The 15215-nt window shown below is 38.9% G+C and overlaps 3 protein-coding genes, 1 long non-coding RNA gene and 1 pseudogene across 4 annotated transcripts; 1 reads left to right on the top strand and 4 right to left on the bottom strand.

Annotated features, from left to right (window-relative positions):
- Positions 1-1547: 1547 nt before the first annotated feature.
- NFS1 (nitrogen fixation S (NIFS)-like 1) lies at positions 1548-3439 on the bottom strand. Its single transcript, XM_089044621.1, has one exon. The coding sequence runs from the start codon at positions 3211-3213 to the stop codon at positions 1840-1842; it is 1374 nt and encodes a 457-aa protein (XP_088900747.1). The 5' UTR covers positions 3214-3439; the 3' UTR covers positions 1548-1839.
- A 33-nt stretch (positions 3440-3472) lies between these two features.
- LOC103336084 (uncharacterized) lies at positions 3473-6771 on the top strand. Its single transcript, XM_008239121.3, has 2 exons — positions 3473-3840; positions 4509-6771. Exon 2 carries the CDS (start codon positions 4554-4556, stop codon positions 6600-6602), a length of 2049 nt encoding a protein of 682 aa, XP_008237343.2. The 5' UTR covers positions 3473-3840; positions 4509-4553; the 3' UTR covers positions 6603-6771.
- A 980-nt stretch (positions 6772-7751) lies between these two features.
- LOC103335732 (cytochrome c oxidase-like protein) lies at positions 7752-9711 on the bottom strand. The gene is made up of 4 exons (XM_008238767.3): positions 9550-9711; positions 9011-9117; positions 8763-8805; positions 7752-8022 (listed from the first exon to the last, which is right to left on the bottom strand). The coding sequence occupies exons 1-4, from the start codon at positions 9662-9664 to the stop codon at positions 7982-7984; spliced, it is 306 nt and encodes a 101-aa protein (XP_008236989.1). The 5' UTR covers positions 9665-9711; the 3' UTR covers positions 7752-7981.
- A 711-nt stretch (positions 9712-10422) lies between these two features.
- LOC103336075 (agamous-like MADS-box protein AGL61 pseudogene) lies at positions 10423-10920 on the bottom strand (annotated as a pseudogene).
- An 889-nt stretch (positions 10921-11809) lies between these two features.
- LOC148921012 (uncharacterized) lies at positions 11810-13526 on the bottom strand. The gene is made up of 3 exons (XR_016123583.1): positions 13060-13526; positions 12637-12886; positions 11810-12284 (listed from the first exon to the last, which is right to left on the bottom strand). It is a non-coding gene; the product is annotated as an uncharacterized LOC148921012 (long non-coding RNA).
- Between the last annotated feature and the right edge of the window lie 1689 nt (positions 13527-15215).

The following is a 15215-nucleotide window of genomic DNA, read 5'->3' as shown; positions in this document are numbered from 1 at the left end:
AGTGCAATCAGCTTCTAAGTTGAAGAAGTGGTCCCTTGTGGATTGGAAAATAATTCAACTCTGTTTCACTAGAATTGGACCTTTTTGGCCTCTTCCACAAAGGCAACATCCCCCACTCTTATTCAAGGCAAAGGGATTGCATTTAATTTAGTGATCCCTTTTTTCACCACAAATTGATATCGACGCCCTTTGTTTTTAAGAAATTTTTTTACTTGCTTAAAAAAGAGACTGGATTTATTCAGGCTCCCCAATAAGGCCCATCATCCTCTCCTCCCCTACTAAGACGAGAACTGAAGCTCAAGTGTTTCAAGCGATGGTGGTGTAGCTAGTGTAGTAATAAGGATAAACGAGTACTTCACAAGCTGGTAAGCAACCATCTCTGTAAACCGCACCGGAAGTGGCAGATGCATGAAGCTGGAACTAACGGCGATCTGATGGAAGACGGTTACGATGGAGGAACCAACAATGGACTTTTACACTAGTAGATCGTTGCTTATGCTGTAAGATTTTAGTTACCACCTTGCTGTGTTGGTGCCCAGGTGAGGTAGATGAAAGTCAACTGTAACACAGCTTGAGTTGCACAGTAGCTCATGAATTAGCTTCATTTGGGATGAAAGAAGGGGCTGGCTTTGCTTGAGTATAACCCTCCTAGTTGTGAACTTGTGATCCGGGTCTTGGAGATGCTAACACAACATTAGCTGGAGCTTTATTAGAGAAGTGATTCTCAGACCAGAAAACAGTTCAGTTTAAACTAACCAATAATTAAGGCCCCGCAGAGTGAGTGATATTGGCCTTGTAAGTTATAGTGCACTCGTTCTTGCTACTAAAACACATACAGCAATCAAATACAGACGGCCCCTTCAAGAAATAACAACATTAGCCATACACCAGTCTCATCAATCAAACTCTCAATCAAATCATTGCAGGTGTATTATGAGCAATGAGGTTCTCGTTGTCTACACTCTATAACTCCCAGCTTACAGAGTAAAGAGACAATTCAAGGCACCATAAAGAGAAGGGATAAACAATCTTCTCTGAGATGAAAATAGTGCACGTATTGCACGTTGTCCTCTTGAACTGAGTATTGAAATATTTACAGAGACGAAGAATTGACAGACTTTAAGCAAACAACTGAATACCAAAAGCTGGAAGATCAAGTGGCTATATTACCAGAATTATAGAAGCAAAAGCCAAGACAGACAAAAATTCCATTTAAGAAATCACCACCACCACCCTGAAATACTCTTTCGTTGACATTTGCAAGTGTTCCTTGTCCATAAACCCTAATATACAATAACATACTTTAGAAGTATTGATGACTTGTACGTCTGCGAGACCATCGTGAAACTAAAGCACTCAAGAAAAGAGACTAAAATGAATGGAGGCAACCATTTCCTATGTTTGTGCGATCTTCTACGGTACTCAGTTCATCAATGGGGAAATCTTGTTTGTTGTGCATACCCACACATATATGCATAATGTGTAAGAACAAAAAAATGGAACTACAAACCGTATTCAAACATTACTCATTCACCACATGCATCATATAACGCATAGAATAATTTCTGTAATGCAATATAATTTATTCAACATGATACAAAAAACAAAGAAAGAAAATAACATATCAAATGCCAAGGATACACAACAGCGCCAGGCAAATACCGAAAACAACTACCGTGTTTGCAAAATTTCGTTATAGAGTAACTATGGAGAGTTGTCAAAGGCATTTACACCAAGGATAGCAGAATGAACCTCAAATTCTCCATCTATTCCATCAGCTGCAGCTCACGAGTGCATATCTATACTTGCTGCTTCACCCACTGCCTCTCACAAAATTTCTCAATGCTGTGACCACTGAATATTCTTAATATCAATTCCATCCTTCACCATCTCATAAAGCGGGCTCATATCCCTCAACTTCTTCACCTGCTGCACCGTCAGCTGAACTGCCCGGTCAATCTCTGCCTCCGTGGTGAACCGTCCAATCCCGAACCGAATCGAAGTATGAGCCATGTCCTCATCCACCCCCAAAGCCCTCAACACATACGAAGGCTCCAAACTCGCACTAGTACAGGCACTCCCACTCGACACGGCCACCTCCTTCAACCCCATTAACAAGCTCTCCCCTTCCACGTAAGCAAACGACAGATTCAAATTCCCAGGATACCGTCTCTCGGTGCTACCATTCACCACAACAAAATCAAGCTTTTCCCTAATCCCATTCAGCATTCGTTCCTGCAACTCTGTTATCCTCTTCTGATCATACTCCATCTCCTTCTTCGCAATCTCACAAGCCGCACCAAACCCTACAACCAATGGCGTGGGCACGGTGCCACTTCGAATCCCCCTCTCTTGCCCACCTCCATTCATTTGGGGCTCGACCCGAATTCTCGGCCGCCGCCTCATATACAGAGCTCCAACCCCTTTCGGCCCATAAACCTTGTGCCCGGAAAGCGACATCAAACTCACATTCCATTTGTCCACTTCGATTGGGATCTTCCCAAGGGCCTGAGCAGCGTCGGTATGGAAAGGAATTTTGAATTCCTTGCAAATTTCCCCAATTTCCTCCATCGGCTGAATAACCCCAATCTCATTGTTCACCGCCATGACCGATACGAGCCCGGTATCGGGCCGAATCGCAGCGCGAAGCTCGTCGAGGTCTATAAGCCCATCGGACTTCACTGGAAGGTAGGTGACATCAAAACCTTCCTGCTGAAGATGACGGCACGAATCGAGAACGCATTTGTGCTCGGTCTGGGTGGTGATGACGTGGCGCTTCTTGTCCTTGTAGAAGTGCATGACGCCCTTGACGGAGATGTTGTTGCACTCGGTGGCGCCGGAGGTGAAGATGATTTCTTTGGGGGAGGCGCCGATTAAATCGGCGATCTGGGCGCGGGCGGTTTCGACAGCGGAGTCGGACTCCCAGCCGTACATGTGGGTCCGGGAGTGGGGGTTGCCGTAGCGGGTGAGGTAGTAGGGGAGCATGGCGTCGACGACCCTGGGGTCCAACGGCGACGTGGCCTGCATGTCCAGGTACAGCGGCCTTCCGGAGATTTTGACGCCTTTCATTGAAATTCCATCTGTGTCTTCGTAGGGTTCAGCTACGGCGGCGGCGGTGGAGAGGGCGCGGGCCAGGTGAGAGGCGGTTGATGTGGGTTTAGGGGTTAGGGTTAGGGTTTGGCGGAGAGTGGAAGCCAGAAGCTTCGAAGCCATTTTTTGGGGGCTTTTGCTTGGTTTGGTGGTGTTGTGATGAAGGAGCAAAGGAGAGAAGAGGACCGTATTTAGAGTAAGAAATTAAATTCACCGTTCTTCGATCTAGAGAAGGACACGTGGCAGCCTGTGAACCCTGTATAAGCTGAGAAAACGACGTCGTAAAATGTATACAGAAAGTTGAAGCTGTAAAGTGACCAGATTTGGGACACGTCCACTTGCCCTAAATAAATCACGCAAGCCAGGTGTTGTTTTCTTTTTATCAAATTGTGAAGGAAAGGAAAGGATAGCAAACCCACTCTCTCTCTCTCTCTCTCTCTTCTCCGTCACTAACTTATTGGTTACATTGTCTCTATCCTTTAATCAAGAGTTCAAAGTTCCAACTTCCATTACCAGATTCCAGATCCAAATCTAGGTGGGAAGAAGAAACATTGAAGGCTCGCCAATAAAACCCATTGCTCTGATCTTGCATTTTTGTTGTGTTTCCATGGCTATGTGTATCTAAATATATCTACCAACATTTCCGGTTTCTGCCATATTTCATCTTTGGTAACTTACCTACCTACACCAGAGAGAAAAAAGGTTCACTTTTTGTCATTGGCAGAATCCAACGGCCTCCAACACTCTCTGGTATGTCTCTCTCTCTCTCTCTCTCTCTCTCTCTCTCACATGAGCATTCCTTCTTCTTTTTTACTTTGTGAAATTTCTTAAATGTTGCTGCTTGCAATCAGATTGGGTGGTGTGCTGTAAGAGCATGTTCAGATCTGGGTTGATGTTTTCAATGTCTTAGAATTTTGCTCTGTTTTTTGTTCTTTCAGTTTCTTTTGTTTCCCGTTCTGATATCTACACTAGTTGAACTGGGTTGGCTTTGTAATGTGAAAAAGATAATTGATTTGGTTACATAGTGATGAAATCCAAGTGGGATTCCTGCACAATTTGGAAACTCTCATTGGTGATAACAACGTGAATAGCTTCCCATGCGAAAATGGACGACATTGATATATGAGGTTGCTTATTGGGTTCTGGTCTAGTTGAATTCAGGGTTCCTGTCTAAGCACTATGCTGATATTTGGTTGGATCCGTAGGGTTGGATTCACATATTTACTGCTATACAGTCACAAATTTTATTTTTTTCCATCAGTTTCCAATGAACTTATATTTGTTGTACTGAGATTTTATGAAACTAAATTTACCTATTTTCAGCTTATGATTTGATGACACTAGGAAGAATTCGGTTTTAGTTTCCCCTTCTTTGAATACGGGTCGAGGAATTTAACGGAAGTAGAACTTTTATGCAGGTGTTGTAAAGAAAATATTTTTGTTGAGCCTTAAAGAGATTAGGCATGTTCAAGCTATCTCCTCGAAGGAACTCGAGATCTAAAGGTTTCAAGGTAAAACATGCTTTACAGCTATTTCTTTTGGCGGGTGTCTGCATCTGGCTAGCTTACCAAGTCAAGCAGTCTCATGGTAAGAAAGCAGAATTCAGGCAAAGCATAAAAGATGGGGATCAAATTGTTAAGTTAGGAAGAAAGGACCTCAAGCCTCTTGTGGAGGAAAGTGTCAATAGCAATGCAAGGGAAAAGGAGGAGGAAGAAGAAAACAAGCCTGAAGAGATTGATAATGTAGGGAGAGGCACTGGAGACGATGGGATAAGTGAAAATGATGAAAATAAAATTGAAGAAAGAACAGATGATAATGGTGTTTCAGTAGAAGAAGAGAAAGAAAGGGACACAAGCAAGGAGAACGAAAATGAAGAGAGCAAAGAGAATGAAAACCCCCAGAAGAAGAATGAAGACGATAAAGCCAAGGAGAGTGAGGAAAGCAGTGAGAAGGAAACTGAAGAGACCAAAGAGAAAGAAAGTGAAGAGAAGGAGAATGTAGAGACCAATGAGAAAGAAAGTGAACAGAAGGAGCATGAAGAGACCAATGAGAAAGAAAGTGAACAGAAGGAGCATGAAGAGACCAAAGAGAAAGAAGGTGAACAGAAGGAGAATGAGATCAAAGAGAAAGAAGGTGAACAGAAGGAGAATGAAGAGACCAAAGAGAAAGAAGGTGAACAGAAGGAGAATGAGGAGAACAAAGAGAAAGAAGGTGAACAGAAGGAGAGCGAAGAGACCAAAGAGAAAGAAAGTGAACAGAAGGATAATGAAGAGACCAAAGAGGAGGGAAGTGAGGAGAAAGGAACATCAGTGGAGAGTCAGGGAGTGGATAATAAAAAGGGGGAAGAACACATTGAGACAGATAATAAAGAAAACGAGGCTGAAGAGAAGGAAGGTGATAAGATTGAGCAACTAATTTTATCTGATGATCGGGTTCGAGATGGAGGTGAAAAAAATGATGAGGGGGCAAGAGAAGAGCCTTACAAGGCTGATGATGCTTCCAGTGCTGTGGCCCATGAAACTCAGAATGCGACAGCAAATAATGGACAAGATGGTGGTAACAAGAGTAATCACTCAGAACCAGAGAATGGTTCCACGCCTAACTCAACTGAGCAGGAGAAAATTGATGCTAAGAAAGAGGACTCTGCACAGCAAAATGTTGTATTAGAGCAACCCGAGAAATCTGATGTACCTGCCAACAGCGAGCAACAAGACTCTAGCACCACAGCTTCCACTAAAACTGAGAATGGAGAGGCAACTAAGGGAGTATCTACAGATACTTCTAGTAATTCTGAATCTGTTGTGTCGGAGAGTCAGATTGTCCACTCCAATACATCTACAGAAACAGAAAATAGTTATGCACCTTTAGCCATGAGCATTGTTCAGACTCAGAAGTTCAGCAGTGACACTGAGGTAGAAGGGACACAGGAAAGTACACTATCTCAAAAAACAAACGACAATGAAGATGGTGGCCAAAAGCAAGAAGCTGATTCTTCTAATCCTTCATTCCAACAAGAGAAAGATGCACCCTCAAACGCAGATAACAAATCTGATGCAGGCCAGACCGTAAATGACAGTGCTGTTCCAAACAACACGAATGAAAATGCAAATGGCAACGACAACACAGATGCAGGCCAGAAGGAATCAGTTGACTCTTCTCATTCTTCTGATTCTTCAGTATCCCAAGACAAAGAGGAGTCTTTAAACACAAATAATAATGTGGAGGCTGGACAGAAGGAGAATGAGAATGTTCTTCAAAGCAAGACCGATGACAATGCAGATGTAGGCCAAAAGGAAAATGAAGGTGCAGGCGGAGAAGAATCTGGTAATGCGCAGAAGGAGAGTGAAGATTCCTTGAACACGGACGAAAATACTATTGAGAGCCAGAATGTTACAGTTGATTCTTCACATTCTTCGATCCTTGAAGAAGAGAACGAGGCTCGTATAGACCTGGAAACTCTGCCAGAAAGCAAAATTGAAACTCATACCAATGATGATACGGCTGCAGAGTAGAAATTATAATGAGTTGATCGTTCATTCCGCAACCGTTTATATGATTTTGTTTTCATCTTTTTGTTCAGAGGTGATTAGGCAAAACTGTAAGGTTCATTGCTCATTGTCCTTGAGAAGTTGTAAGATCCAAGGTTTGAAATTACATAATTCCTGTGATGTTCCATTCTTATATGCTGTTGTTCCTCTTACTCTTTCTTCGTCTGACCTGTCTTACTATCTCTTCTTCTGAACTTTGGCTTTCCCGAAAAGGATGACTGATTTTCCTTTATTGCTTGGTATAGCGAGAGAATGTGTTTAGATTTAGAACATCAAATCTTACATCGATTCTTCCGAAGTTTTGAATTTCCTTTATTGTAGCTTCCATGCTATAACGTTAAAATGAACACGGTATTTCTCAACCAAAAAATAAAAATAAAAAATCATCAAAACCTTTCTTTAGGAAGAAAAAACAATTTAATCAAACACAGATGAATGGCGTTAGAAACACAGAGGAAAAATAATCAAATTTTCACAATCTACATTTCTTTTACTTTTGTTACTGCTCTGATTTGGGAAAATGACACCAACCATGTGATATGAACAAACAAAAATTGGAACCGGGTTATGGCGTTACCCTTCAACTCTTTGCCAACTCAACAAAAAATAGGCTCAAATTCACAACTTAACAACAGTAAAATAGAACTGCAGCTAGACCCATTAAACTCAAGTTAATAAGGTTTACTTCCTAGTAATTAGCTCTTATCCTAAGAGCTAACTCCACCTCCTCCTTTCTAGCATTTATCATAGCAAGCTTATAACAATTCAACAACCAAAGAACTTTCCATGGGCGGGTTGAAGATTGTAGGTATGAAGACGGGAATGGGAAAAAAATGCTTAATGGGGATGGGGATACCATTCCCAATTCAACACATTGCATCCCTAATTATTAGGCATCTACTTACCAAAACACAAAGATATTATATAATAAATATCAACGTTTTGGAGTTTTTATCTGCATGTACTTGTACTAAAATTTTCTTCAACTACTTTCATCACTCAAAAGTTACAACCTAGTTTCACTTGGGAAGGTGTGCGGCACATATTAATGGGTGTGAATAGAAAATGCCATAAGAACTCTCCACATTCCAAATCACATTAGATACTTTAAGCTAGAAAAGGTAAAAACAATATCTCATGATCTTATTTATGGGTTTCAATGTTTACAGAAAAACATAACACAACTTGCCACAAGGATTTGATCCAGAATTCATAATGTGAAACAAGTGCAACCAATTCATATCCAAAGAAATCCAAGGTAGTCTAATGAATCTGTCTAACATGAAAAACATGGACGAGAGTTATTCCAAATGGCGTCTCTTTGAAGTATCCCAAAAGCTAGCCTAGTGGTGCTCGTGCTTCTTTTCAAAAAGACCATTCGGACCTGAACACCAATGAAAAACATATCAGATATTCGAGCAATACTAAATCCAGGCAATTCTTCTTGATAAAAAACGAAAGCTCATTAACAAGTAATGCAAAATAATTAAGCTTCAACATCACAATATCCTCGAAACATAGATTTTAAAATCCAATGTAAACTTCCATCCAGAATCGATGCATTTTAAGACCTTAACCTTTGTGCCTACACTTCTAAGACATGGTAGGCTATCAACAATAATTTAGCCTAATAGCCCCAGCCCAAGATGCAGCTGTAGCATTATTATCAACTGTTTGAGGTAAATACACCAATATGATATTACTTATCCGACTCATCTTTCGGAAAAGCAGTTTCAAAATGGAATAACTCATATCTTTCCTTGTGCCCACAAACCCCCATCGATTTTTAAATCCAGTTCTAGTATCAAAATCAACTTGTGGCCGCATTACACCCTCTAGGTACAGCATTGGTTCTTGTTCAGATTACCAAAATGCATCTAAGGTCATGAAAAAAAAATAAAACATGCTCCCTCCATTGCCTGAACTACCTAGAGTGCTGTTCTTCATGAGACATACTGATTAATAGTTAATGAGAACCAAAATAATGGCTAAGATCGAATCCATCATCGACAATAAATATGCTGGAACACTCTATCCAATGTTTATTACATGAAACAACAATGCAAATCTAACCAATCTTTCTCAGAAAAGAAAACAGCGAGCTAATGATGTTCAGAATCATACCCCATGGGAACTCCTTATTGCGGATGTGTAAATATGGGTACGGCTGCAAACATAGGCAACAGATAACACGGATCACTATCAGATGAAAAAAAGGTAAAGGAATATAGCATACCACGGAATGTGAAATGCAAAAACTAATATCACAAAAAAAATTTAAAACATAAAATACAAGGAAAGGTAGGCAGCTCCACATCGAGCAGCAAAATACAGAACAAAAATAAATCCCAAGGCTTAAGAAGAAAGCTCACAGGAGGCTCATCGTAGTGAGGATGAGGCTTTGACAGGACAACAAACGCGAAAATTGTGCATGAAGCAATGCCTAAGTAAGTAATCTTCTCCCACTTGGCCGTTTCATCTGAAAAGGAGAAATAGAAAATAGGTGAACACAAAATTCAAAAACATTAAAACTATAGGCGGCGTCAGTAGTATTACAAACTTTGAATTTCATGTTACAAGCCAAGATAAATCTCAAGGTTTGAAATTCCATCAAATTCAAACAACCCGTAGATGAGATCCCAAAATTTATTTCATCTCATTATCACGCATTTCCAAATCAATCAACTTTATTGAACAAAACATAATAAAAAAAAAACCCAAACCTAAGGAACAATAGCGAAAGCCCAAATATGCAACCATAGCTCCAATGTCAATTAAGCTACCAGATCAAAAATTGAAAATAAAATACAAATAAATAAAAAGAGGTCTTTGAAGATCAAAAACTAAATAAGCGCATAATTGCGAATGTATATGTCTGCGCGCCTGAGAGAGAGAGAGAGAGAGAGATTACGAGCATCGTCGTGAGCAGCAGAGGAGGAGAAGGAACGCTTTGGAGGAGCAGAGGATCGAGAGCCACTGCGCAGGGCGGTTCGAAGGGCAGCAGATCGGACCATCGACATCGCCATCTCTTAGCAAAACTCTCTTTCGATCGACAAGTGAAAATGTGAAACCCTTTTGCCCTTTGTATCAGAAATGTATAGAGGAAATTAGAAACTACAACAAGAAGCCCATTAACAGGGCCCATTTTCCAAAGCCACACTCACACACCCATTTCTAATTTTATAATTTATAATAAATATTGTTTATTTTTAATCAAAAGAATTTATATTAAATATTTTTATCGTCGGTTTTATGGAGAAGAAAATGAATCTTCCGTATTTTTATAATATTACTGTCACATTTGTAATTAATTCTTATAAATACTATTAGTCCAGCATGCATATATTGGACTGTGCTTGCACAATCTAGTCTATAGGTGCACTGAAAAATAGTTCAATTCAGTCCAACAGGGTTACAAACGTACCCAAAAGGAGGCTGTGTTGTCACTTTCTTTATTTTATTCTTTAATTATGTTTGTAAGGATGACACATACATATATATATATGTATATATAGTTATTCTCTTATCTGGATGTTCGCACGTTATTATCGCACGAATGCTATCGTAAATAAGAAAAAAGTAAGAAGGAATAGAAAAAATACATGGCATCCGCACAATAATAAAATTCAAATATCCGCATAGAAAAATTTATGTGTGTATATATTAATGCGAGGCTAATTTTCAATTTGGGTGAAATTGAGGACCTCAAAAATTACTAAGTCCAAGCGAAAAGTTAGCGATACATTAAATTACTTGGTTAACAGATGATCAGACAATAACTCTGTTAAGCCTGCTCTAGAAGCCTTTCCTTGTCTCTACGCACATTCTCTTGTACGTCTTCTAGAGCCTTCTTCATCTCGTATAGAACCTCCATGCTAAGGCTTTCCCTTGGTGCATAAAACCAGTCAGGCTTCGGTTTCTCCATTATTGCCCTCCTCATCTTCTTCCCTAGTTTCTTCACAAGCCCCACATCTTCAATAAGATCAGAGTGGGTTTTGTTAAGATCATGCAGAATTGGATCTTGTCCTGCAACGTCATTAGAGCTGGTGCTGGCATCTGGGTTCTCAGAAAAACGAAGCCTGTTAAACACAGAGTGGACATTAGGGTGGCCAAATGAAAATGCCTTCCCTCCAATGGAGAAGATGATAATGGCAACTTCAACGGCACACATGGTGCAGAGTTCACTGGCCTTCTTGAAGAGGCCAGATCGGCGCTTGGAGAACGTAACATGCCGAGCACTTTCAGTCTCGATCAACTCCATTCGAGTCTTTTTGCGGCCCATGTTCGGCATCCTCACTCTAGCTAGCAGAAACTATGAAAAAAGCAGCCAAAACCTAGTTTTACTTGGGTGGGAATGAGAAGCTTTTAGGACGAACATGGTTATTTATAGGCATGCAGGCGTAACCAACTTATAAATATATTAAATTCTATATTTTTTGATTGGTTATGTGTATATCTTTCCATATATACCTTGGTAGTATGAAACCTATGAGAAAAATTTATCATCTTTGACTACATTGAAATTGCCAAATATCGTAATTCTTCGTTATTAGCATACCAAAATATTCATCTCACTCGTAAATTACACATAATTGGGATTTAAATTTCAGAACAAACTACCAAAATTATCTACAAAGAGAAAAGGATGAGAAATTGGGAAATTCGAAATGAAATTTCAAAATAGCTCTGACCCACATTCAGGGTGGCCCAACTAGTTGTAACAAAAGCATGCACACCACACATAGAAAAATAAATTTAAAAGGCACAACAAGTTAGATGATCAATCTGACCTCCATTTATAAATTCGAATCATATTTGCATATCACTTTATGTATTACTTTTTTAATAGAGTTGGAGCTTATCAACACAATGGGGTCCACCTCTATTAGAGAGGTGTATACAATATGGTATGATTAGCGTTTTTAAAATTAGATAGTCATGTATGCAACATTTTCAACGTGAAAAGAAAATAATAGAAAACTTTAGCAACAAGAAATTTTTGGTTGTGCCAAATTAGTTTTTTATTCTTAGTCAACCGGAATATAACATCAGGAATCTAAATTCTAAAAACTGAAGGGCATAGAAATACTGAATACAAAAAGAAATAAGTTAAAAAAGCATATGAGAAAATAGATTATTGGATGAATTTTATTATTCCTTTTCCCCCTGGTTGTACAAAAGGATTGGGAGATTGATTAAATCATATAAATCAACACAATGATGGAACATTCCCACAAAAACCACTTCTCTAAGTAGAGATTAAGAAGTGATACTAATGGCCATTTCCATGGACATTCGGATCAACGGAAGCATGCCCAGCTGCTTCAGCTCCAGGGAAGTAGTCCGAGAGAATTCGGCTGGATTCTCAGCTGAGGAGATGAAGAAGTCTTGACTGGAAGCTCCTTCTTTCTCTTGAGTAATCTGTTCTGAACTTCCCCAAGAGCTCACTTTAACCTATACAACTCTTTCAAACTAAGCGTATATCAATTGGTCACTTGATCAATTATTAGGCCCTCGGTTCTCCATCTTTATCTACTTGAATCTGTCCTCTCATTTCTTCTCGACCTCCCAACTGCTTAAGCAGATCACAGCTATAAGAAAGTTCTTCACATATTATCTTGTTCACACAAACCATCCTCCATTGTTCTGCACTGGCAAATACAGATAAAACCTAATAAGTAGAGAGGACGTCAGAAATAAATATTTAGATAGTATTCAGAGAGGTTAATATGGTTGCGGATCAGTTGGCAAAAACAGGACACAACTATAACAATTCGTGTGTTTGGTTTAGTCATTTCCCTTTGGATGTCCTTGCTAGAGTTTATTTTGATTTGTATGGTCTTAGGATCCCTACGGGATCTAACTTCTAATGTATTTCAGTTCTCAACAAAAAAAAAACAAAAAAAATATATATATAGATACTATCATTAGTAGACAATCTCAACAGTGCTCAGTATAAAGTACTGTGTTTTTGTTATGATAGACAGGAAGGACGAACCTGGGTCGAAAGGAGACGAGGGGAGAGACACAAGCAGATCAGAATGAAGATCCAAGGGATTAGGAGATTGGACACATAGCTTGAAGGAGCTGTACAAACTACAAGGGGCCCTTGGGAAAGTTGAGAACAAATTACTCAAGCCAAAGAAGGAGCTTCCAGCCAAAGTATTCTCCATCCTCAGCTGAAAACTCAGCCCAATTGTCTCTCCTCCCTGGAACTGACCCAACTGGGGTACTTCTTCTATTGATCCCTAATGGTCATTGGACAAATTAAGTGAGCTGATGACTTTACAGCTTCCAAAATGTTCTCTTTTGATATATACAATTGAATGTGACATACGGTACAACATTAACAAATGAACAAGAATATATATATGTTGTATAAATTGAAGAAATAATAAAGAGAAACATAAGAGATTTTTACCAGAACTCAGAACTGAATGGTTGGGACAGTGGCTCTGGAATCTGTAATGCTCTCCATGTAGGGAGTTTCCATCTCGTGCACTGGGCACGAAATGAAGAGATGCAATAGATGGTGGAGTGGTCACCTGGTTTTATAGCAGTAGGGAGACCAAAAATGGAAACATGTTTGCCAAAAATGCAAAATGTGAAAACTAGGGCTCTCACTCCTGAGGCCCAAGAGGATAAACGATAAGAAATAGTATTTTTTTTGTTTCATTTTACAATTATTAAAGAAAAGTGGTATTTCGAGGGGAGAGGGTAAACATTTACATGTCTTATGTTTGATTTCTCCCTTCAATGATATCGTTTGTATATCTTTTTTTCTTTAATAAAGAGAAGCATTAACAACTAAAACTTAATAATGAACAATGCATGTGAGATATAGATCGATAAAGGCGCCGTCAAGTAGAAAAAAGGAAAATTCAAAGAAATGTCGAATCTCCTAACTCGATCGAAATAAATTCTATTAAATTAGCTTACCGATGACAAATCACAACTTAGCATGCTATCACAAATTAGTTTAGGTATGATATATAGCATCTCCAACCTGTAATAATGTCAACCAAATGTTTGTTGCGTATCCCTAATGCAAGAAAAGATTTTTCAATGGTGGATGAACCAAAGTCTAAAGTCTTTTTAATGACACAAGGACTAAATAGCTTGACGTAGTATTCAATTTGAATTTGCTTGTAGCCAGGTTGAACAAACTACGGAGCCTTTCTTTGAAAGTCAAACATTTTGCCGTACTACAACAAATGTGAGGCTAAAAAGAAGCAAAAATATAATTTTCAATATAAATTTTTTTAAAAAAATAATTTATTGTAGACGCGACATAGTTTCATGAGTGCATATTGTAGATGTTTTTGGATTCCATATTACAAATTCTTGGTATAGTATCGGATTTCAAAAACACTGTAATTGGAAATAATTGAATTCTATAACAAGGCTAATCATTTACAAATGGATTTTTCCATAATTAAGGTTGTGCATGCATCCAAAAATAATCAGATCTAACGACCTAGATATGCTCTGTATATTCTTGGTGTAATCATATCCAAAAACATTTATTTGGAAATATTCAAATTAAATATATGGTATATATGTATTTGGATTTTTTTTTTGCATAAATAGCATTGTAAAATTTCCTTATCTCTCAACTTACCTTTTAAACATTTACCCAGAAACTTACCCTTCCAAGTCTAAATTCTATATTGGGCACACCAACCCCTTTACCAACTTCTGTTGTTATTAACCGAAGAGGAAAATGGCATGGCAGTCCATATCGTGTGCCACATCATCAGGTAGATCAATTTTCACTCTTCATGTCATCCATTGAACTCAACCCTACACTACGTGCAGAGTGGTCCATTGATTTTGGAGGCCCTATGCAAATATGGATGTCGAGGCCCTATATAAATAGGAAAAAAAAAATTCATATAGAAACAAAAATTTCTGACACGGGAAGAACACATTCGGAAAGAGCTTCCCAACAAAATTTCTTTAGTCACCCTTCCAAATCACAGAGCTGATAAATTGATTTTCCAATTTCAATGCTTTGTGAATTATCATGTGAATAAGGGAGGGAGAAAAGAACTGTGATTTTGGGGAAAAGGTTAAAGCTTGGGTTTTTACAATCCAAAATTTGATGGAAGAGGGTGGTACACTGGTACTGAAGAGAAATGGCTTTAGTTTGATGGAGGAGAGTGAGAAAGACTTACTAAAAGAGAAAACAATATTAGAATGGTTTTGCAGCTTGAGAGTTGGGAAGAGGAAAACACAGGTTTCAAACCATAATAAATAAATAAAAAGAAGAGTTGCAACATGAGAGTTGGGAAGAGGAAAATGAATTAAATTAGGGTCTCTACTCTCTAAGTCATAGAATTTGTTGATAATTAATATTCAATTTAATTTTGGTTTTGGTGCCTTGCATGTGGTGTTGTGGGGTGATATTTAATATTTCATTTTTATTTCATGTTTTAGTTAATTTAATGGGTTGACATGGAAAAATTTGGAGGCCCTTAAATTTTAGAGGCCCTGTGCGGTTGCACACCTCGCACACCCCATGGGCCGCCTCTGACCATGTGAACACCTTCCACCACCACATTTACCTGTTGTCTC

The sequence above is a fragment of the Prunus mume genome, linkage group LG1, assembly GCF_029339155.1.
Source record: "Prunus mume cultivar Tortuosa linkage group LG1, ASM2933915v1, whole genome shotgun sequence".
NCBI classification, from domain to species: Eukaryota; Viridiplantae; Streptophyta; class Magnoliopsida; order Rosales; family Rosaceae; genus Prunus; species Prunus mume.
Note: the sequence above shows the minus strand (reverse complement) of the source record. Positions and strands in the feature narration are given on the sequence as shown.

Bases quoted from the DNA above. Each gene is read 5' to 3' on its own strand.
- LOC103335732 (XM_008238767.3), bottom strand. From the start codon at position 9,664: ATGGCGATGTCGATGGTCCGATCTGCTGCCCTTCGAACCGCCCTGCGC. The intron at 9,118-9,549 runs GTAATCTCTCTC...TCTCCTTTTCAG, and splicing joins TGCTGCTCACGACGATGCTC to ATGAAACGGCCAAGTGGGAG. The intron at 8,806-9,010 runs GTGAGCTTTCTT...CTATGTTTGCAG, and splicing joins CTCACTACGATGAGCCTCCT to CCGTACCCATATTTACACAT.
- LOC103336084 (XM_008239121.3), top strand. From the start codon at position 4,554: ATGTTCAAGCTATCTCCTCGAAGGAACTCGAGATCTAAAGGTTTCAAG.
- NFS1 (XM_089044621.1), bottom strand. From the start codon at position 3,213: ATGGCTTCGAAGCTTCTGGCTTCCACTCTCCGCCAAACCCTAACCCTA.